Source organism: Macrobrachium rosenbergii, chromosome 23 (assembly GCF_040412425.1).
Source record: "Macrobrachium rosenbergii isolate ZJJX-2024 chromosome 23, ASM4041242v1, whole genome shotgun sequence".
NCBI classification, from domain to species: Eukaryota; Metazoa; Arthropoda; class Malacostraca; order Decapoda; family Palaemonidae; genus Macrobrachium; species Macrobrachium rosenbergii.
The window spans coordinates 13,937,818-13,963,494 of NC_089763.1; the positions used below are offsets into that span (position 1 = coordinate 13,937,818).

The 25,677-nt window shown below is 36.7% G+C and overlaps 2 protein-coding genes across 3 annotated transcripts in view; one reads left to right on the plus strand and one right to left on the minus strand.

Moving 5' to 3' along the window:
• LOC136851289 (uncharacterized) overlaps positions 1-25,677 on the minus strand; it is a 750,243-nt gene that overhangs the window by 568,408 nt on the left and 156,158 nt on the right. Inside the window, exon 1 of one of the 2 annotated variants that reach the window (XM_067125277.1) lies at positions 14,201-14,443. The exons of the other annotated variant lie outside the window; for it this stretch is intronic. The gene's annotated coding sequence lies outside the window, so the exon portion shown is untranslated. Of the gene's footprint in view, positions 1-14,200; positions 14,444-25,677 lie in introns of those variants that run through there. 2 annotated transcript variants of the gene reach the window in all.
• The window catches only part of LOC136851014 (twist-related protein 1-like), an 11,966-nt gene continuing 47 nt past the window's right edge, over positions 13,759-25,677 (plus strand). The window contains exons 1-3 of the mRNA XM_067124987.1: positions 13,759-13,992; positions 14,232-14,316; positions 25,612-25,677. The exon at positions 25,612-25,677 is cut by the window's right edge and continues 47 nt beyond it. Coding sequence (XP_066981088.1) covers positions 13,759-13,992; positions 14,232-14,316; positions 25,612-25,677 — 385 coding nt within the window. The remainder of the gene's footprint in view (positions 13,993-14,231; positions 14,317-25,611) is intronic.

Consider the following 25,677-nt stretch of genomic DNA (forward strand, 5'->3'; position numbering starts at 1 on the left):
TCTATTTAAAGTGAAAAAAAAAAACGGTCATGCTAAACCTGATTTGTGGAAGTAATTTATCCTTATTCCGTCTGTTCTGGAATGGTAACCAAATGAAAACCCTTAATGAAGTATATATATATTATTATATATATGTATATATATTTTACATAATACTGAGACACAAATAACTTTAACATAAGTTCATATATTCGAACTGCTTTGAGAAAAAACAATTTACAGTGACACTATCAATTATCAAGAGCGCTTCTTGATAGCTAGTTTATAAACAAAATCAGCGGTTCGATGTATTCTTAAGATAGTAAATTGGAAGGATTTTGTATTTAATATTTGTGAATATAAAACAATGTCACGGTGCATTTGACATAATTTATACTTACTGTATCATCATAATTATATATATATATATATATGTTACTCATAATACATATATATATATATATATATATATATGAACACTAATTTAACGAACTTAGGCAGTATATTATCATCATTACTGCTACTCATAATACAGCCTAATTTAACGAACTTCAGTATATTATTTTAAATGCAAAGCACCTATCTAAATATACCTACTGGACATAAAAGCATTTGAAATTCTTCAAGTCCTCTTTTGTAACGGAGGACTGTAACTGTCACTTGGAGCATTTCAAAAACTTGGCACCCGCATGTCAAGAAAGGCGCTGAGAAAAGAATCCGATTGTAAAAGGTGGTAAAATGTTGGAAACAAAATGGAAAGAAACTCTTAAAGGGAAGAACCACGCAGTGTAACACAAGCCATAAATTTTGATATATAGCGAAATCGATGGCGAATTTCGCGGCGAGATAACGGCCAAACGCGAAATCAATAACGGATTGTTCACATAGTGTGCCAGAGATAGCGCGGGATGCTGCGGCGAGCTTCATCATTCGCTACAGACAAACTTATCGGGATTTCGCTGTGTTTGTTGTAGCATTCTGCGAGAACGGAATCTTCTGCTGTGAGTCGGCGATTAACAGAGTGCAGCAGAGTCGTTAACCTCCACTCACTATTGCAAGAAGCATGCGTGGCCGTGCTTCACTTTAATAATTAAATTTTTTATTCGGATGTTTTTTTCTACGAATCCGTGTGCCATTTCGATATTTCAATTTTCACTTCGTGTCACCGACCTCCAGCACCCTCCCATTAACGACCCCTTGGGACAGTTGCGGGATGCTGCTCTGAACCAAGAGCTTATGCTGGTATAAAGCCAGCTTTATCGACAATGAACAAATGTAGGGGGAAAATGCTTCCTCTTACCGTTACCGTCCAGGGACGCATTTAAAAGAACAGTTTCAGAGCCATCGTCGCTACGAAATAAAATTTTCTCTGCAGCCACTCAAAAGCCTATAGGACTATTAGATCCATACCTTCACACTTGTCAATTTAATTTGACCATCCGGTAACTAGAATACAACCGAGTTTTACAACTCTGGACTGGACACGAGCTCTCTCTAGGTCCTGTCTTCAATTTTGATTCCCCTAAACGACAACCATGCTCTCGTTTTTCCTGCAACGACTTGAGACCCGCAGTTTTCTAAAAGGTGAGAAATCTTACCAAGCAACTTTATTTTTGTGATAAATTTAACTGTACCGGTGTCTAAAACTCCTTTTAAATTATCATGAACAACGTAGTCACACCAAAACAGTCAATTAATTTCCTTTAAGCACGGTATCTGAAACTTCCAAAATTTTGTGACGAGATTTCTCACCACCTGCCGGGAAATTTCGGTTCAGGTATGATGGGTTCGGCATGTAAACCTACCGTGTTTGCTCTACCATTTTTTTAAATATAGTACATGCCCTTTACTATTTTCAGTAGAGGTTGGTAAAATATAAAATGTTGAGATATCTGGTAGGATACTGTACGCTCACGAACTCTCTCTCACACACACAATATACAGATATAGATATATATATATATATATATATATATATATATATATATATATATATATATATATATATATATATATATATATATATATATATATATATATATATATATATATATATATATATATATATATATATATATATATATATATATATATATATATATATATATATATAAAGTGTGTTTGTGTGAGAGAGAGAGAGAGAGAGAGAGAGAGAGAGAGAGAGAGAGAATCATCATTAAACCATTTGAACTAAGTGGGAACCCAAGACCAAAGACATCACAGAGCACACCGCCGCTTTAAGACTTTACCTGCTAAATCGTGGATGAACCTCCGTACAGTAAAACTTCAACATCAGCCGCTTCAAACACTTTTACAAAGGCTCACCAGCAGCTCGTGGAACTCCTCCCTCCCCCCAACACACACACACACACAACACAACACACCTTTCACCCTTATCTTGCAATTACTTTAGGTTCCTAGATATTAAGGCCCTTTCTATCCGGTAACTTTTCAGTAGCTATGACTCCATTTCTAGGTTTGCCTCTTCTCCTTACCCCTACAGTCTTAGTTGTAAACTCTTTTCACCAAACTATCGTCGTCTGTCCTTTCCAAATGACCGAGCCATTTCAGAATACTTTGATCTATCTTTTCCCCTACGGTAGCCTTTCTACCACCTCTACGTAACTACATCTCTCGCCGAAAATTAAATCTTACTCCACATTCTACTCAAAATTTCATCTCGTCCCCTTACGCATGCTTTTCACTATTCATTTCTTTAATTCACGCGTGACAGATAAACGCTCATCATTCTTCATATCCCATCAGAACAATCTGCTCTTCGTTCAGGCGTCTCACTAACGTTCGCTATCCTTTAGCTTCCACGTCAGAAACTCACTGTACTCTAGATCTTGACTGTATGCTTTGGGAAGTTCTGAGTATCTTAACACTTTCGCCACTGCTGTGCCTACGCTACTCTTCACTGCCTGATGGTCACTCAGTCAGATTTAAATCTCTTCAAAGTGCCATTTCTTCACTAGTGTCGGCGAGCTTTTGAACACTGCCTTACCTGGTTTAGTGTCAACTTCCCTTTTTTTTTTATTTCATTATAAAGATTGCACATCGCGTACTACCATCAGTTCGAAGACTAGAGACAATCACCTGACTGAAATAATATGGACATTAACGATCAACATAACAAATGGAAAATTCAGAACTTAAATTTTGCTGGTTTTCCATTGTTCATTTTTCATTGTTCTGGTTGGTTGAAGGAACGAAGTATATGAAATTGCTGATGGAAATGTACATTTAAAAACTAAATGATTACATAATATCTAAAGAGCTGACTTTTGCAGGTCAAGTAAATCTGAAATGTGCGTGTGTGTGTATATATATGTATATATGTATATATGTATATATGTGTGTATATATATATATATATATATATATATATATATATATATATGTATATATATATACAGTATATATGTGTGTGTGTGTGTGTGTATACATATATACAAATACAAATATATGTAAATCTATATTGTATACATATACTTATATATATAATGTATATATATACACAAATATATGTAAATCTATATTGTATGCATATACTTTATATATATATATATATATATATATATATATATATATATATATATATATATATATATATATATATATATATATATATATATATATATAAAACACACACACACTATATATATAACATGTATCCCTTGTTATTGAATCTAAATTCGAAACCTTATACAAAGACATACATTCACAGAAGCATATAAATCAAAACACAAGAAACTGTTTACGCCCTTCAACCTCGGGATGCATTTTCTGAACTGAAATCAAATTAAAAAGTATTACAATCTGACTAAGGCGAATCCTTTCCAATCAGACTTCTCCACAGCTTCAGTGTATTTTATGACAACTAGACCCGTAAACGTTATTATTATTATTATTATTATTATTATTATTATTATTATTATTATTATTATTATTATTATTATTATATATCTGATCGCTACTGTTGGCAATCATTCATGTTCTTGTTATTTCTTATGTTTTCGTTTGGCAGCTTCGTGAAGCCGTGAGGCTAAATGTCACATAGTAAATCCTTCCTAAATTTTCAACTTTATTCATTCCACGCGACGACTCTCATTTGATGTTTTCATATCACGGATAGACATAGGCAAAAAAGGTAAGGCTGGAAGGAAGCAATATGTAAAAAAAAAAAAAAAATAATAATAATAATAATAATAATAATAATAATAATAATAATAATAATAATGTTATTAAATTATTATTATTATTATTATTATTATTATTATTATTATTATTATTATTCCGCTACCAACAATAATCAAACTACAAACATATATTCATAAAAGCGAAGAATGGTAACGCTTTGCAATTTTGTAATTGAGAAAGAGGCAGCGAAGTCGAGGACCAAATAAGAGAGAGAGAAAGCGAGGAAAATGAATGAAAAGGGACCGAGAACAAAAGGATTGTGCAAGAGAAGGAGAGATAACGGAGAGGGGGAGTGGGTGGGGGAGGGGGAAGAGGGAGAGATGTTATAGGATAAGGGAAAAGCAACGCACGAGAATCAAGAAAAATGCTCGATTAATAGAGAGCAGAACAAAGAAGAGAGAAAAGCAGAGAGGGAAGTGCTAGAAAGATAAAAAAAAAAAAAGAGGTTGGAGAAGGAATTGCAAAGGAAATGACAGAAGGAAATGAAAGAATAACAAAGGCAGGAAGGTTGATGGGCGTCAGTAATAAAACGGAGGACACAAAGAATAAACTGAAGAAGGAATATGAGAGACTCTACAGTACAAATAACGGCTTTCGAGGGAGGAGAAGAAAATGGCAGTGAGTGCGCCATACACTTCATAAAGAAGGGAAACAATTAAGGAACGGGGTAAAAATGAAGAGACAACATAACAATAACACACTGATTTAGACATTTTACGGTAAGTGATAAACAGAAGAGAGACACTCAAGATAAACGAAAACCAAAAATGAAAAAGGAAACAAATGAATAATAAAAATGGCTGAATGAATAAGAAACGCGGGGAAGGGCTAAAAATAACTTTAAAAAAGGAATAATACAGAATTTTCACACTGGTTAGAAAAATAAGAAAGTTCCTACGTAGGTAGATTAAAGACTGCGTATTGCAAAAATGTATATCAGAATTTAGAAGTGATGGGCTGAGTAAAACGTGTGATAAAGAAAAAAACGAAAGAAATGGGAAACAGAGTCAAAAGTAACAAGACGCAATTAACGACGAAGGAGAACGAGAAAAAGGTCAGAAAACTGAATGGAAAGCTAAAGAGGAAAAGGAGATCACAATAAATACTGGGAAAATAGTTCCCGATTTAGATATATGAAATTGTCGCGAAAGAAGAAAGGTGAAATGTAGTTTACAATGACGAAAGAGTGATGGCAAGACAAAATAAAAATAAATGGATAAACAGTGAAAAACGGAGGAAGACAGAAGAATGAAAAGAAATCGTCGGTAACAAACAATACGAGAAAAATGCGAGAGCAAATGTTAGTTCATAAGGGAAAGGATGGTAAAGGAAAGGAAAAATGGATGAAAAGCGAATAGGGAAAAAAAAAGGGTAAGGAAAAATAGACCTTTCTTTCAAATCAGAGTGACACACACACACAGACAGGAGGAACCAAAATACAGAAGAATGGAAGTGCTCGAAAAATGTGAGATGTGAATGCTGAGCGGAATTACGAAAAGGAAAGAGAAGATGGAGGTATGAGAACAAAAGCCAAAGACAAGAAAGGGCAAACAGAGCACAAACAAGAAGGTTGGGGGCAACGACCCACATTTGGCGAGTATACATAAATTGTACGGATAATCGATAAGGGCCGAAAAGGAAATATGAAAGAGAGGAGAAAGAATAAAACCACGCACAGACAGGGAATAAACAAACAGAAAAAGGAAAGAGTGCGTATCAAAAAGTAGTCAAGATGAAATAACCAATAATAAAAATGGGGAAAACTAATAATGCAAAAATGCGGAAAAATTATTGATAGGAAAAGGGCGAAGGCTTGAACAAAAGAACCCGAAACAAAGGAAGACATGCTGAGGGCGGGGAAAAGAAAACTAAAATAGAGCCAAAATAGAGGAATATGGCGCGTGTTGTAATAAACAGAGGAAAAACACACAAGAGAGAATAACCGAGAGAAAGGAACCATGGGAAGCGGGGGCCGTCTTAAGGAACTCGACGGGGACGAAAATAAATAAGGAATAACGGGAGAACGCGAAACAATTAAGAAAGACAGAGAGAAAAAAAATGAACTGAAATGAGGAGAACAGAGGAATCGCGGTAAATTATTAAGGGATCGTGAAGAAGGGTTTTAGGAGGGAAGTAAAAACAAAACTGCAGATGTGATATAGTGAAGAAACTAAGAAACTACGACAGAAGAAAACACGGAAACTCAAAATTGTCAAAGGTAAGGAAACGGAATGGGAAGTAAGGTAAAAAGCAATTAACGACGACAAAGAAAAAAGCAAAGATAATAAAAATGAATGTGAAAGGTGAAATTGAAAAAGGAAATTATAAAGGAAAGGATAATTGGTTCAAATTTAAGACGCAAGAAACTGATATATAAGGGAAAATGTCATGCTGAAACGAAGCTGTAATGAGGAAAAGAATATGTGCGATAAAATGAGCCAATAAAAGATAACGCAAAAAGATATTTCTAACAAAACTCAAGAGATTGTTTCCACAGAGAAAGAAAGAGGAGAACAGTGAATGAGGAAGTACGGAGAAGGGTAAACAGGAAAGACAGAGGAGGTATAAACAGGAAAGTCAAAATAATGATCTGGAATCGGATAATTACTTAAAGAAGCGAAAGTTGAAATGGCAAATTAAGAAGAATTTTAAATGAGGAGAAAATTTGAAGTAGATGAAGAGTCACAAACAAAAAATAATAAAAGCAATACATAAAAAAAAAAACAGAAATAACAGTGAAGACTAAGTTGAGAGAGAGAGAGAGAGAGAGAGAGAGAGAGAGAGAGAGAGAGAGAGAGAGAGAGAATAATGACTAATATAATTACAATTGCTAGCAAAACAAATTAGATAATTAATAAATCCACAACTGTAGATAGCGGTGACAGGAAATCCATAAACCAAACTTATTTTCGTCTACACAATAATGGAAGAAATGCATCTGAAAATGCAAGTGGGAATTTCATAATGTAGAAATAGGTCAAATAAAACAAAACTAAAAAAAAAAATTGATAACTAGAAATAAGAAATCCAAGAAAAAAGGAAGTCAGCGCTAAAAGGTAAGTACCTAATCAAACTATAATAGCTAATTCAGAACAGAGGGCAATGTTTCTTGTATCCGTAAAGTAAACAAAGAAGAACAAGAGTAACACAAGTAAAAGTAAAATACAGAGTACACGAAAAGACAGCCGATGATATGAACTGCAAAGCAAAATGGCGATAAAAACAAACAAAAAAGTGAGTGAAAAAATAAAGTTCATTACAGGTATAACTCATAAAAAATCGTTATTTTGGACGAAAGTAAAGAAAGATAGCTATAGTGAAATAGGATACAGTTTGAAGAGATAGCACTGACAATGGACTAGAAAAAAAGTGACTACAGGTAAGAGGAAGGGAGATCGATAGTTAATATGAAAAACGAGTCAAATATAAGAGACTACGATGAATGGTAACCACCAGTAGTTTCGAGGACTTCGAGGACTAAATGATAAAAGAGAGAGAGAGAGAGAGAGAGAGAGAGAGAGAGAGAGAGAGAGAGAGAGAGAGAGAGAGAGAGAGAGAGAGGACAAGAATCCAATGCATGGAATTCGTAAATATATGATTAAGGAAATAACCACCAAGTTGAATTGTAGTGACAAGAAACTGTCAAATATTCAAGGTGGATTTAGGAATGTTGTTTTCGTACTTTCATTTAAATGGTTCTCATAGGACCTCCAAAATGCATAACGCTCACGAAAATCAATGATTTATACAAACTGGCACCTCAATGGATATGTTAACGTATAATAATAACGTTACAAATAATAATAATGCATAACCAGCAGTGAGGTTAAAAACAACGCGTAAGGGAGTATGGTACGTAAAGGAAGAAGCGATTCGCCAGAACTGCTTTAAACAGGGGGAAGTTGACAATATTCGGGATAAAAATGAGGAAAAGAATGATAAATGTGATGAACTTTGATCATTATCATGACACCCTGGAGTGGGGAACGGAGAGGCAAGCGACAGAATTGATACGGTTGTTCGGATGAAGGCCAGGACCCTCTCTCCAATTAGACCAGTCACCGGAACCCAAGATACCCAAGAAAACAAAAATGCGGCTTCCCGTTGACTTCTGGACCCGAACCTCCGGTCGCAGAAATGACGTCATTTCTAGAAGAAGCCAGTTTTGTGTGAGCGGAACTGAGAATGGATTAGCGAGAATGAACGCAAGCCACGACATCACTGAGGTTACCTGACCGACTGTTCTACCGGTCAAGCAGACCGGTGCTTCAATGGCAATGGCCATCAGTGCTGCACATTACCCGAAGTTAAATGACCGTATTGTGGCATTGGATGTGAATTTAAAAAAAAAAAATGGCACTAAAAGACCGAAAATGCAATGTGAATTTTATATGTATATAAACATATGTGTGTGTGCGTGTGTGTATGTATATATATATATAAATATATATATATATATATATATATATATATATATATATATATATATATATATATATATATATATATATATATATATTTTTATAATATATATACATTATATACATTTTGTCTCAGCTTTGCCTATTATACATATTTTATTTATAACATATACATACATATATATATATATTTATATTTATAACATATATATATATATATATATATATATATATATATATATATATATATATATATATATATATATATATATATATATATATATATAAAATATATATAATACATATATGTATGTATACTTGAAACAAATCACGCATAAGGAAGAAACGGTAAAAAACAAAAAATAGACAAAGCGATTAGTGATAGAGTGATATGCCGGTCAAGGAGCGAATTGAAAACGAAGGATTAAAAGGAAAACTAAAAGAGTGGCAGCAAGAAGTTCGAGGAATAGTGTGATGAAGAAAATTCGAAGGAGAAAGTGGAGGACAGAAGGCTGAGGGAAAGAAGAGCTTGGAGGATAAGGCAGAGGAGGAAGATGGAACCAATAACGATAATATTACCCAGAGAGACAAGACGAACGCCACTAATTGAATGTGGAAGAGTGTCACGATCGTCATCAACGCGATGAAGAGAAATATGACGCTGTGCAGGAGGCTGCGAAAGATGATGCCCGGAGTGCGGTTACAAGGATTGAGAATATTGTGAGGAAAAACAGACGTATTAGAATAATAACAGCGAAAATACAGTCCAAGCATGGAAACGTGATGACATTAATAAATGAAATCGAAAAAAAAGCCATATTTTGCAATAAGAACGTATTACAAAGAACATATTCCAGATAACAGGGCTGAACACCGCTGAAAACATGACAATATAGTCATAATGAAAAATAGTGAAAAATCCAGACAAAATAAGCATGAGGAAATTATGGACCCGTGAAATGTCTAGAATTAGGAACAAACTGAAAGGAAAAAATGAAACGAAGCTGAGAACAAAGAGAGTGATATATTATACGCACATCTTAATAGACAGAAAACAAGGGAGAAGTAAAAATCGTGTAATAAATGCTGGGGAAAACTCTGCGAACGCACAAAAGAACCTGCACCCACGTGGCAGGAGATTACAAAGGTGGGAGAGAAGTGTTAGCGGAAGATTTCTTACACAACACAAAAAATACATATATGTTTCGGAAGGCCATGAACTGTGCTAAAAGGAAGAGTTAAAAAGAGAGACGGAAATGAAGGGATAAAGAATTATGAAAATATCTGCGGAGAAAAAAGGTGGGAAAGCGCTCCACAGTACAGAGCACTGCAACACGAAAAAGAAATGACAAACGGAACGTTTCGAACAACTGAAACCAGAGATCATATTTTTTGCGGTGAAACTGACAGTGGACGCACGTTTGACTGAAAGAGACAGTAAGAAGGGAACATTGCAAAAGGAAAACCAGACAATAAAAAAAAAAAAATACCAACTCATTCGTAAACATAAGAACCGAATCTACTACCGCAGACACGACAGATCAGGAGAAGCGTTCGTTAAATAAAGTAAGAAGCATTAGTCAGCGGCTGACGGATCCGCTTTTGCGTTGCTGAAAAGAACCGATGAGGAAGCTGAAGGCTGATCTCGAAAATGAGGAAAAGGGAATGTGTGGGCAGAAGAAAACATGAGGAACAAGACGAACACAACCCAGCGGTGTCGGGGGAATTCTACAGCAATGGGCGAGAGGGGGAAGAGGCCGTGGAGCTCCAGAAGGTTTTTGTCGATCGACAATGTGTTGGTGTGGATCGAAAATGTGTTTGTGTCGATCGACAAGGTGTTTGTGGAGCTCGACAACGTGTTTGCATAGATTGAAAATGTGTTTGTATAGATTGAAAATGTGTTGGTGTAAATCGAGAATGTGTTTGTGTAGATCGAGAATTTGTTGGTGTAGGTCGAGAATGTGTCTGTGTTGATCAGAATGTTTGTGCAGATCGAGGATGGTTTGGTGTCGATCAAGAAAATCTGTGTGTATATCGAGAATGTGTTGGTGTAGATAGAGAAAATATTTGTGTAGATCGATAATGTGTTTGTGTAGATCTCGAAAATGTTTGTGTAGATCGATAACGTGCTCGTGAATCTCGAAAATGTTTGTGTAGATCGAGAATTTGTTAGTGCAGATCCAGAATGTGTTTGTGGAGATCGAAAATATGTTTGTGAAGATCAAGAATGTTTTTGTATCGATCACGATTGTGTTTGTGTCGATCGAGAATGTGTTTGTGTAGATGGACAATGTGTTCGTGGAGCTAGAGTGTGCTTGTGTAGATCGAGAATGTGTGGTTAAGCTCGAGAAAGTATTTGTGTAGATCGACAAAAGCTTACGAGGAGATCCACAGTGGAACTTGAGTGTTTGTGTTGATCAGAATATGTCTGCGTAGATCTGGAATGTGTTCGTGAGGCTTGAGAGTGTTTGTGTAGTTCGAGAATGTGTTCGGGTATTGCGGGTATGTGTTTGTGTAGATCGACAACAGCGTTTCATGGAGCTCGAGAATGTGTTTTTGTAGCTCGATAAAAGCATCGTGTTTGTGTAGATTGAGAATGTGTTTGTGTAGGTCGACAACAGCGTTTCATGGAGCTCGAGAATGTGTTTGTGTAGGTCGACAACAGCGTTTCATGGAGCTCGAGAATGTGTTTGTGTAGGTCGACAACAGCGTTTCATAGAGCTCGAGAATGTGTTTTTGTAGATCCATAAAAGCATCGTGTTTGTGTAGATTGAGAATGTGTTTGTGTAGGTCGACAACAGCGTTTCATGGAGCTCGAGAATGTGTTTTTGTAGATCGATAAAAGCATCGTGTTTGTGTAGATTGAGAATGTGTTTGTGTAGGTCGACAACAGCGTTTCATGGAGCTCGAGAATGTGTTTGTGTAGGTCGACAACAGCGTTTCATGGAGCTCGAGAATGTGTTTGTGTAGGTCGACAACAGCGTTTCATGGAGCTCGAGAATGTGTTTTTGTAGATCGATAAAAGCATCGTGTTTGTGTAGACTGAGAATGTGTTTGTGTAGGTCGACAAAAGCATTCGTGCTTGTGTATACTGAGAATGTGTTTGTGTAGATCGACAATGTATTCGTGCAGTTCGAGAATGTGTTGCGTATATCGAGAATGTTTTTGGGTAGATTGACAACAGCGTTCGTGGGGATCAGAAAATGTTTTCGTGGAGCTCGAGAATGTTTGCGTTGATCGACAAAACGGTTCGTGGAGGTCGACAGCGTGTTTGTGTAGATCTAGTAGGTTTTTGTGAAGAACGACAATGTGTTTGTGAAAACCGAGAATGTTTTTGTGTATACTGAGAATGTGTTTGTGAAGACCAAGAATGTGTTTGTGTATATCGAGAATGTGCTTGAGTAGATCGGGAACGTGTTTGTGAAGACCGAGAATGCGTTTGTGTGTATTGAGAATGTGTTTGTATATATCGATAATGTGTTTGTGAAGACCGAGAATGTGTTTGTGTATATCGAGAATGTGTTTGTGTATATCGAGAATGTGTTTGTGCATATCGGGGATGTGTTTGTGAAGACCGAGAATGTGTTTGTGTATATCGAGAAGTGTTTGTGTAGATCGGTAACGTGTTTGTGAAGACCGAGAATGTGTTTGTGTACATCGAGAAGTGTCTATGTAGATCGGGAACGTGTTTATGAAGACCGAGAATGTGTTTGTGTATATTGAGAATGTGTTTGTGTATATCGAGAATGTGTTTGTGTGGACCGGGAACATATACCCCCAGGAGGAAGAGAAGCTCTCAAGAAAAAAAGTTCTCATATGCTGACTACAACTACCATATAATAATTACAATAATAATAATCATAATAACAATAGTAATAATAATAGTAAATCTCATTTATCATGACTATAGTTCATCATCAGCGTCATCCTTATCACCATCGTCGTTATTATTATGTACTTTATCTTGGTTACAGTAACTGAAAAATTACAATAATAACTTCATTCATATTAGCTAAAGTATTTAATAGACTACCTTACCTACTGTATACCACAGGCTACGTATAACACGGGTGATTTCATGATATAATTCATATATATATATATATATATATATATATATATATATATATATATATATATACAAACATACATTACATATATATATATATATATATACATATATATGTTACAGTATAGATGCAATAATTAGAAATAAATAAAAAAAAATATATATATATATATATATATATATATATATATATAGATATGTTACAGTATAGATGCAATAATTAGAAATAAATAAAATATATATATATATATATATATATATATATATATATATATATATAGATAGAAATGTTACAGTATAGATGCAATAATTAGGAATAAAAAAAATATGTGTATATATATATATATATATATATATATATATATATATGTGTGTGTGTGTGTGTGTGTGTGTGTGTGTGTGTATACTGCATATATACTGTATAATACATATATATAGTCAAAATATTTTGATATCTGAATATTGGCAGGACGAATCAAAATCGCTGCCAACGGCATACCGACCACGAAACCGTTATCAGAAATTCGCCGTGGAGGATTACAACAAGGTTTATGACCTTATTGATATGCAATTTCGACTTCCAATCGATAAAGGCAAAAACAATCGCGCTTCAACAGACAATATTTCAGTTTCGAAGCCCTTACTTTATCCCTAGTATGATACTTCAATATCTATCCGAGCCCTTTCTTGAGCTATTGTATGATACATCAATATTTACCCGAGCTCTCTTTTTCAGTCAAATGTTTTAGCCTTCAGCCCGACCAGGAGATAAAAGGGGTATTGATTGAGGAGGCACTTCTCGCGGTAATTAAGAATAACAAACAAACAGCCCAGTGCCATTCCCACGTATGCTGCTTGCAAATGGAAAGGCAAGAGAGCGTTGTGGTGATGACGGTGCTTGTGATCACAGCCTGAACAAAAAGACACAGAGAGAGAGAGAGAGAGAGAGAGAGAGAGAGAGAGAGAGAGAGAGAGAGAGAGAGCGATCGGTGTGGATTATAGAAAGAGAGAGAGGTAGAGAGAGAGGGAGAGAGGGAGAGAGAGAGAGAGTCCAGCACCACCACTACAGACGTTCACACTTTAAGGATGCTGGGGACTCAGCAGCATCCCACACCCACTCTGCCGACTCCGAATTCCACCTACCACCGCATTTGGGAAGGGGGAGGAGGAGGTGGAGGTGGAGGTGGTGGTGGTAGTAGTAGTGGTGGTGGTGCAAGGGAAAGGCAAAACAGGGAGGAAAGGACACGAAAAGAAAAGAAGACTATTGAAGAATGGAGAACACCCCGAGAGAAAGACCATTTCCCGTCCCGCAGTGCCACAGTAAATAAAAATATAATGCAAACACTCAATTCGCTCAAATACATTTACAAAGAAACCAGATGTAATGTGTACAGGAGCCACTTTGCCCCTCATGATCCGTCCGTGTGGCAGAGAATGGCACAGCGAGGAAAATATCCGACCAGACTTCAACCGACGGAAAGGGGAAAAAACAGCGACTGTTAAAGGGAAAAAAGTAAAATGATATTACCTGCTTCTTATCTATATTTTTTTTCCCACAGGGCAAGAAGATGATGAGTTCTCACAGGAGTGATCGCCGGTTCCTTTTTCAGACACTCACAACACCAGATAAAGAACAAAAACCAAGTACTTTTTCTCTCTCTTTTCTTTTTTTCTTTTTCAGGTCACCAAAACGTTCCCTACAACCTAGGGTTTGAGGGTCCGAGGAGCGACCGACAACGCACCCGGCTCACAAGGCTGCACAACGTCAACTGATGGCCTTTGCAGGCAGCTAGGGGCGCTGCAGAAAGAGAGAGAGATAGAGAGAGAGAGACTCAAACACCGACCACAGAAAGAGAGAGAGTGGGAGAGGAAAAGAGAGAGAGAGAGAGAGAGGGAAAGGGAGAGAGAGAGAGAGAGAGAGAGAGAGAGAGAGAGAAAGTGCTTGAAAGGAAGTTAAAGGGAAGAGCAGCATAAAGATTGAAAGACATACAAAGGGAAAACAACATCAATTAGAAAAGAATAGAATTCACACAAAACGTAGTGTAAACAACATCTTGATGTGAAGCTTAAAAGAAAGACTGCCAGGGAGAAAAATTGTGTACTTGCGTGTATCCACACACACACACACACACACACGCACACCCATGTATACTGTATATTATACATTCATATTTATATATATATATATATATATATATATATATTTTTATTTTTTATTAATAAATATATGTATATTTTTATAAATATATACAAATATTTATATTTATATATATGTATATATACATATATCTGCAAAAATTTATATATACATACTGTACATATATGTCTGTTTGTGTAATAAACCTACTGATACACAGTAATATATAAAACAAGTGAAAATGTTCTTACTAAAGGGATTTTCCACGTTAAATATCTTTCTTATTTAAAAAAATATAAATTTGTCTTAATGTAATATACAAGATTATATATTGCTATAAAACTAGTTTTTGGATAAGTAAAATTATGCAATCTTATTTGTTGTCAGTATTTATATGGGTGACCTGTATGGAATACTAGACGCTTTTACCAGTACTCTCTCTCTCTCTCTCTCTCTCTCTCTCTCTCTCTCTCTCTCTCTCTCTCACACACACACACACACACACACACAATATATATATATATATATATATATATATATATATATATATATATATATATATATATATATATATATATATATATATATATATATATATATATATATACATACAAATATATTTATTTATAATCTACTGTATATATATACGTTATATACATAATATATATATAAATATAATATATATATATAATATATATATATATATATATATATATATATATATATATATATTATATATATTATATATATTATATTTTAATGGTGCAACTTATGCTAAAGGTTTAGAAAAAACTGAAGGGGTTGTTGAGCTCACTCTTCTAAGTATGTCAAGTGTGGACGCTCAATGCAAACAGCAGTGAAAAAGGTGGATATGGTTAAGCTGAATAAGTCCCATACTATGTACGGAGTTAAAAGGGCTCAGTATTGTGGACATACAAAGAGGATGCGATAAAAAGTTGAGCTTAAGAGACGAGAAGGATTCAAGTATTAAGAGAGAATAAAGGATGAGAGGCTGTTAAAAAGACTAAATGATTCGGAAGACCTGGGAAGAAAGAGGCGAAGGAATGAATGAACAAAGTGCAGTGTCGACGAGTGGCACAAGTGTTGAAATAAAAGAGCTTCGACACTCGTGACGAGAGGGGCTACGCGCGGGATACACAGGAGAGAGCCACCAGGTGTGTACAGAAGTCGACGTGTTGCTGATGAGAATTTTTGAAGGCCTGTGAGATGTCAGAGAGTATTGTTGATTTCCATGGCCTGGACTCACCGCCCCCCCCCCCCCGGCAACCCTCACCCTTTTGGCAGGACCTGCATTCAGTTTCGAAAAGAACCAAATCCAACGGGCAAACTCTGTTGATTCCTATCTTACCTCTGCTGATCCGCGCCGGGGATTATGGAAATGGCAGTTAGCCAACTGCGGTGGGCCCTTGCCAGGGTTGTGAAGGGTACTGGGCTAACAATCTCATCCCAAAACGACCTGCTAACATTCATGAAATTAACACCATGAGTCATCCCGTCTAATTAAAAAAATTCAGATATATATAAATAAATCTAAATATATGTATGTATAATATATATATATATATATATATATATATATATATATATAATATATATATATATATATATATATATATATATATATATATATATATATATACTGTATATATATATATATGTGTGTGTGTGTGTGTGTGCGTGGACCCAAGATCGAATACTATGAGAGAATGGTGGCTAAGAACTTACCATTAAAATTCGTTGTGCCTGAGTTATGATACGCTGTGCAAAAAGGACGAGGAGGAAGTCGAGTGTGGTGGGTAGCAACGCGGTTGGAGAAGGGCATGGAAGTAGCAGCCTCATTCCTAAATGCTTCTTAGAGAAAGCATTCAGTCCACGCCTTCAGAAGGATGTCTCTGATACCGAACATCATCCATATTACTTAGAAAGTGCACTACTACATTCATTAATTTGTTGAAATTATGAAACAATTTTTTTTAACATGTACAGAGATATACAAAGTAACATCATTTATAAGCAAGCCTAACCCAACCTAACCTAACCTTCCTAACCTAACCTAACCCACCATGAATGCACATGATATTTAGCGATTTGAATCAAGGTACTGGGGTAACTGGGATCCGTCACTTCGCAGGGCTATCGTAGATGGAATACGGGATGCGGAAGTTGAGTTTGTCATTGAAATAAAATTAATTATCACGTCCATATATATATATATATATATATATATATATATATATATATATATATATATGTGTGTGTGTGTGTGTGTGTGTGTGTGTGTGTATACATTATATATAATACACACATATACATAACATAACAGTACATATTTATATATATATATATATATATAAATATACATATATATATATATATATATATATATATATATATATATATATATATATATATATATATATATATATATATATAATATATATTTCTATTGTTGTTGCACATCTCTTATTGTTCGTGTACCGGATGCTCAATACAAAAGACCTTGTATTGAGCAGCAGCATCTAGCGCGACCAATACAGATTACAGAGTCCAACACGGGAATGCTGCACTTCATAATACCAGCCAGTATTATTCATGATTTTGTAGGGCTTACTGCAAGTTTGATTATCATAGGTAATAGTTTATTTTAAAGCAACACTACAAGCAGAACCATAATATTACAATAAATTGAGGTTGTGATCAGAAATTTTATTGTTATAGAAATTTGTGTCCATATAACACTGAAAATGTTTGCGTAAACTTAATGTAAACATGCCAACAGGTCTGAAAAGTGAAAACCATGAAAGGAAAACCAGAGGAAAATTACAAAACAAAAGAAAACGAGAGGAAGGGGGTTGCTTGTGTATTCTGTAAGCTTTTCCAAACTCTCAGACGAAACAGAGCAAACGAACATGGCGAGTCTTCAGAACGAGATGCCGTCGATGATGAAAGGACGATTTTCAATTTGTTTACGAAATGAAATGGATGAGTGAAAGTGGGAACACGAAGACTATGAAGAGCTGGAATCGTAAAAGACGGACGAAAAGATGCGGAAACCAGATATTTAGCATTTCCCCTGCCTTTTAGGCTAATGTTGAAAGATTAAGGCGAAAAGCAGAGGGAGGGAAAACGCTCGAGAGAAAGAGAAATCTAAATGTGAGAACTTCCGAAACTCTGAGGAGGGAACCACTCTTGATGATGGCTCTCAATTTAGCAGTAGATCCAAAAGGCAAAATTGTTGCTAAAAACTGCTCACTTGACGTAAATAACCAGCTGAAAAAGTGAGTTGGAATATTATGAGGTTGGAATACATAAGAAGAAAGCCAGTACAACCAAAGATGCAGCATATAATAAGTTTTAAAAATAAATAAAAGATAAGGCAAAAACAATAACAATTCCCTGCAGTGATTTAGTCACGGTGGCAGAATCATCTCAACTTGGTGATTGGTTTAGAATATGGGTGGTTGGGTGGGTTATAGTGACTTCGCCCTTAAAAGGGGAGGTGTGAGCAGGAAAAAGAAGCACACTGAAATGGAAAATGGGAAAAAAGAGGAGAATATGAAAATAACAGAAATGTTCGTGAACAGTTCTACTGGATGACGTCACTGTACAAGGGTATACAGAGCCCCATCCGCCCCGAGAGAGAGAAAGAGAGACATACACCAAAACACACACACACACACGTATATATATGTGTGTGTGTGTGTGTGTGTGTGTTTATATGTAGTATACTATTATTGTTTCAATCCGATGGCCTTATAATTTACACAAAATATATATCACTCGTGTACATTTTAAAGCGATGACTGAAGTTTGAAAACGCTACATACAAAAGTGCAAATGATTATAATCTGGAAACATAATAAAAATCAACATGAAGCGATTGGAAAAAGTTTCTTTAATAAGCGGCTGAGCGATGACAATTTCTATCCATTCATGAAATACAATGAAACAGTATTCGCCGAAGTAAAAAGAATGAAGCTGTATTTTCTGTGCCATACTGCACAGAAAATGCAACGAAAAATGCGGCAGCTAGAAAAATTAAAGTGCAGAATGTATTTCAGAATTTATGTCATACCAAAGGTAAGCGAAACATTTGTTGCAACACTCACCTTAAAATATATTCATTTATTCTTCTTTTCTTGCAAGTAAAATTTACTGGAAGCCGGCAAAGCTGAACGTGGCGAACATTAAATAAATCAATCAATGTTTCCAATAATCAAGGGCTGTGTTAATTCACTCGCAAATGGCAAGCGAGACACTACGGTTCGGTGGTGACCATGTGATTGGGCAACTGACAATATTACGATACGAATAGGGAAGAGGAAAATCAGCTTTACTTTGTTATGAGGGCAAAGGGAAATGTGATAGAGAGGTGAATAAAGAATCATGAAGGCATCGTATTACTTATTTCTGAGAATGTATGTGGTAGGCTTTTGGTTACGAGTAAGACAGATGAAAGAGGAACTGGCAGGGCAAGAGAAGTATAGCTCTAAGACATGGAGAAGGGTATGTGGATCAAGAGTATATTATGTCAGAGTCGTCTGATGAGTTTAAATGAGAGGACAAAGCTGTATGTGGCAGACATTTATCTACAAAAGTTTGTGGCAGAATTAACAGAGATGCAGTGTGCATGGTGGTGAAGAAGTATGGTCTGAAAGGTTATACGTTGAGAGTGATTAAGAGTTTCTATAATAATATCAAAGATTGTCTTGGGCAATGCAGATAATATTAATGAAAAATCTATAAGCTGCTGAAAAACTCTTGTTTTAACAGTATATGTGAAATAAGACGTATTGAAAGTATAAGAAACGTGGTGTAATGTAGAAGTAGTAAAAAGGTGAGCTTAGGTAAAACAATTGATTCCAGGAGGTTAGGGTTGGTCTGGACATGTTAAGAGAGTGGATGGAAAGAGCAATTATTTCAAGTCTTGAAGCGGAGGATGAGAGGAAAAACGAATGGACGGATGCGAAAAAGTTCCCATATAAGTATAAATGAAAACTTGAAGCCTTATGCCACACTCTTCCGACCGTCTAAGCTGTGTCTAGGGCACTGGCAAAAGATGCTCAGAAGTCCCTCAGAAACGGCACACTAAAAGTCTATGCGAGTGTATCGAAGCTGTTGCCTCTTCAAAACCACGCTAGATGTCCGAAATTGAATGTTTGATCTAAGGATCTTGAAGACGAGAGAAAATCACAAAAGTTCTCCACCGGTCAGACTGCATACACTCCACCCCACTAAAGTTCAACCTTTACAACTGAATAGTTTAGCAATAATTGAGATCTGTAATTATTCTGTTTACTTTTACATAGTCATTCTGCTGCCACACAGAAGTACGGGCGTTACTTGGTATACTCTGCCTCAGTCACTTTGGAATAAAATTGTGAGCGAAAGATGTTTTGAAGTAAGAGTCGGGACATGATTAGGGATTATTCATTATTCGTCCTCATTTACAAAAACAACGCAACGCTTGTTAGCGGGAGAGAAGCAGTCGTTTTTTATGTAACACGGAATAAGTTTCAAAATATCTTGAGATGCGGTTAAAATGCGCATCAAATCTTAAGACAGTTTTTCCAAATTTTATAAAATAGTTAAAGTTTCATTACGTGAAGCACCTATATAACGTTTATTATTGTTGTTAGCAATGATATTTTTTTTTCTTTTGCTACTCCTCCAAAAAGCCCGACGCATTTCTGATATAATTTTAGACTCGCAAAACAAGATTTAAAAATGAGAACAAAACAACAACATTATGAACGTTCTTCTGACAACAGCTTTTATTTACTTATTTTCATATCGACAGCATCCAAAAAGCGGGATCCCCCGACAAGTAATTAAAACTTCCCGAACTGGGATAATCCCTTCATAATCCCTGCACCGCCTCCCACTCCTCTCTATTTTTCTTACGCCACTTTCCTTTTTCTATAAAGAAGACCAAATAATTTTTCACCTTTTCAATGGTCTCTTAAATGTTTACCATTGAAGCTTCGAACCTTTCCAGACATTATCTTCTTGCATTCATTAATATGTTGGACGAGACACAAATTAATTCTGAACTTAAAAAAAAAAATCGCGTCTCAAAAAAAAATATCGCGTCTCCTTTTACCCTTCGCCTCTAATCTAACCACGGTCGTCCAAACTCTCTCTCTCTCTCTCTCTCTCTCTCTCTCTCTCTCTCTCTCTCTCTCTCTCTCTCTCTCTCATACACACACACAAACTGATTGCAAGGCCCCATTTGTATTTAGGAAGCAGAGGGTGACTGGCTCTTAATAAATGCAGTAAATAAGCAGTCTTTCATCTTCATCTCCAGCAATATCCCTTATGCTAAGGGGTCTGTTGCCTTGATGCGTCTCGTCCAACTATTCCCATTTAAGGCATCTTCGTCCAGCAAACCCCCCTCCTTCTAATCGTCCTTCACTTAACACTCCACTTAATCCTTTGCCTCCCTCTTCACTCCAACCTCCTCACTCTTTCTTAGCACGTGTTCAAACCATCTCAATCTCAACTCTCTTTATCATGTCAGTAATCTTTACCACTCCTCCACTTTCCCCAATTTCTTCATTTTCCAGCCTCTCCCGCGGCAAGATCCTTAAAATCTATCTCAGATCCTCATTTCTGTTATCTCCAGCTTCTGTCCCTCCTCCCAAATGTCCATGTTTCTGAACCATACAGCATCAATAGTTTGATTACAGTTCCGTGGATCTTTATTTTAAGTCGACTGGACATTCTTTTGTCACACGCTGCCCCTGCCACCTTCCTCTCATTTCCCCCAAGCTGCTTTGTCCTACCTCTCCATTTATATCATATCCATACTTATTATTACCCACGAAATTTATCAAATATTTTATCAGCTTTCCTTAACACTAGTCACTTCGTTAACACACAAGATGGGCAATATGTGGATACGTTAGTCTCAATCTGAAAGGTGAGAAATGGTGAAAGGTGAACGGCGTCTCGGTCACTGGCGCCCCGGGCCATCTGCGTGCGGTATTTTTGCGTCTCGGTTATTTGTGTCCCCGTATATGTATATTCACTGCATGTGGTTTATTTCTAAATCTTTGTGTCCTGAAAATTTACATAATATACTGGGTACAAGAACCAACGATACACCTTACTGGACCAACTTTGTCAACCCACGATGAATTTTCAGTGGTAAAAATGCCCTCTGTCTCAGCAATGGTGGGAATGTTCGTCACAGGAGACAGAAAGTATAAAATGGACCACCTATACCAAACCAAAGTTGTAATTACGAAATGCCAGTGGAATATTACATTCCCTCCACTGGACAAAGGTTTCTTACAACTGATACGGGCAGGAATGGTGAAAATAGAATGCTACGCTTTACTTCTGAGGAGGGTTGGGATGACTTGACACGACTTCGGAGCTGGGCAGAAAACGGCACTTTTAAAATTTGCCAACAAATCTATTACCAAGTGTACTACATCCGTGTCCAAGATGGCGCATTCCGTATTCTACGTTTTTGCTCTTCTACCTAATAAGACTGAAGAAACAAGTCCACCTGTGCACTCCTTCCCTGCAGACTCGCCCCCAACTTAATATCACATCAGTGCTGGCTGATTCTGAACTCAAAGCAAGAGAGTGTATTGTAGAAGTATTTAACCTAATAATGCTCGGGTGTTTATCAAAGTCCATCTTTAAAAAAAACACAAGTAAAAAATGCGCAGAACTTTCTTCGGCGCAATCGAGTTTTCTGTACAGCGTATAATGTTGTATAAAACTATCAGCTACGACCAGCCATCGCCCAGCTGCGGTCAAGTGAAGGTGGGTCACCCCTCCGGAAAGCGCCGCCGGACGCACGATCCATAGTTAACCTTAACCTTAAATAAGATGAATAAAAAACTACTGAGGCTAGAGGGCTGCAATTTGGCATGTTTGATGATTGGAGTGTGGATGATCAACATACCAATTTGCAGCCCTCTAGCCTCAGTAATTTTTAAGAACTGAGGGCGGACAGAAAAAGTGCGGACGGACAGACAAAACTGTCACAATCGTTTTCTTTTACAGAAAACTTAAACGTGACCACGGCTTAAGATGACGGGATAACGAATATCAAGCATTCAGTTTGAAGATTAGATGTTTCTCTGAATTAGCTTTCCTTCCAGGAAATGATATGGTTATCAGTGTCCTGGATAATGACTATTTTGGATGAGAAGGGGGTACTAATGATAACAAAGATTTTCTTTTAAATAAGCATACGTTGAATGAACGTCCAGTAAGGTTCTCTTTGGGTCCGTTGGAACTTTCTGGAAAAACCGCCGGATGATGCAAGATTTCGCTGCAAAACTAGAAGCTGCTGGCATGGTCTGATGAACGGTTTTCCATAAGTGCCAGTCAGGAAGCAGAAATTGCTAGAATCTCCATATAAGGAAACGGCGATCATTGAAAGTGCCATCATTAGTCCCGCCCATTTTGTGGTATATAAGCTCCCTATACGACTGCCCTATTAAGGATATATAAGGAAAGAGAAAGGCAGAGAGAGAGGAACAGAGGATGCGGTACAGAGGACGGAGAGAGAAGAGAAGCATTACACATAACTCCTGCTGGAGAAAGTCCCTTTCAGACGGTTTAGTACGTCGGTGGCACCTTTCTACATTGCCCTTTAGAAGTTTGGAAGTTTATACCAAGGATTGCCTGTCCCACCTTGAATGAAACCGTCTGTCTTTCACTGACCAGCCTCAGCGACCTTGCCCTGAAGGATAATTCAGAAGTTAAGTAAACATATATTTTATAGTCCTATCTTGCACGCCATTCCCCCAATCTTCACCTCCTTTTTTTTCTTAGTGCTACGAGATGCGTCAAGCTGGGTGGATGCAAGAGTCCTGTTTCATTTTCTGGATATATTGTGAGTAAATATATCGTGTTATTACGTCAGTTTCCCTTTTATATTCTTTAACTTGCTTTCCAACTGTTGGTGCAGAACTATTTGTCTGTTAAGTTTTGAAAAGAACCTGAGGTTTTTGGATTTGAGAGAAGATCACGAGTTACCTCCCGGGTTCATCGCCTACTTTGAAATTGCATAGCCTACACTGGTCAAGCAAGAGGCGGATGTGGGGACAAGTAAGTATACTTTAGTTTAACCAGACCACTGAGCTGATTAACAGCTCTCCTAGGGCTGGCCCGAAGGATTAGATTCATTTTACGTGGCTAAGAACCAATTGGTTACCTAGCAACGGGCCTACAGCTTATTGTGGAATCCGAATCACGTTATGACGAGAAATGAATTTCTATCGCTAGAAATAAATTCCTCTAATTCTTCATTGGCCGGTCGGAGAATCGAACTCGGGTCCAGCAGAGTGCTAGCCGAGAACGATACCAACCCGTCCAATGAGGAACTAATGTGTGGGATAAGGATCGAGTAACCTCTTCTAATCCATTTTGGAATGTTTGTGACCGAACAATGAACGACATGCTGCATAGAACCAACAACAGCTGAGAGGGATGGCATAATGCTAAACAAAATTCAGTTACCTGTCAACACCTCACTGTTCAGAAATTGATTGATGCGTTAAAGAAAGAGGAAGCTTTAGCCACAAAGAAGAAAACCGACTACCGGAACGGGATTATTGTCCAACCAAGAAATAAAAACATTATTAAGCGCCTGCAGTAATTAATAATGGCAAATTAAGTTTCTTACGAGGGGTTACCCAAAACACGTGTACTTTTTGAGTTCGGACGGAATTTTTTTCTCATCAATAAAAAGCATGTCACAATCCCTTTTATAATGACACTTTTTTATAAATGTAAATTATGAAATATAACAAACAGCACACTGGTATGGAAATGTTTAAGACACAAAGATATAAAAATAAGAAATTACATCTGAAACATCAGCAAACTGGGATACAATGGTCGTGACGCAAAAATACCGTAAGCAAATGCCAAGGGACCCCAATGACCGGGACATTGCAAATACCCAAGAATTGTGAGAAAACTACACATATTCCTCTGTTTGTGCCGAGCTTCGCTCCCGATCCCAGGTTTAACCTCCAAGTTCAACAGCCAATCAAGGGGCAGCCTACAGTCACGGGCATATACGTCACGGGAACCGCCTGACAGTGGTTTCATCAGTGGAAAAAATCGGTTGAATCCAGGACTCATTTGTATTTTCACCTTACAACCGATATAAATTAATCTATGCATGTATATGCACTACCATCTGCATGGGCACTAACTATTCTAATAACATATGTGGTTATATTAAAAAAGTCATATGATATATATACAATAAACATTTACGAATGCACTCACTTTGGGTAAGTCAACTTTTGATTGTTAAGCTCATTTACTGCGAAGAGACACGGAAATTGAACCAAAGTCAGTGTGACTTATTTACCTCTTGGAAAGATAGACTCATCTTTTAAGAACCGTTCCTCAATCAATTATTACCTCACGTACATACCGCACATTTAATGTTCTAAATATTAGAGTTCAAATGGTAGCAGCAATTTCGGGTTCAAAGTCCTCCACTTGTAACGCTTTCCGCCGAGTCCATTATAGAAAACGGAGTTTTCACCGAGCGGCCGGGGACTTACTGCGTATCGATAAAGATTCAATAAACAAACCATTTGTTGGCATTAGGGTCAAGAAGTATTTAAAAAAAAAAATCTTGAATAAAAGTTCATTTAAACGATTCCTGAAGTAAAATTTATATGGGAGGGCGGGTTGGGGAGGGGGTCGGAGGTATTAGAAGAAAATTTCCAAAAATCGAATTGAAAATTTTCACCACATATCGAACACTACGACACCTCTGCTTGCTACTGCAGTTCAGTATATGAACAAGACCTTGAAGATCAACGATTTGGAAGACGAGTTACAAGTCCTTACCACTC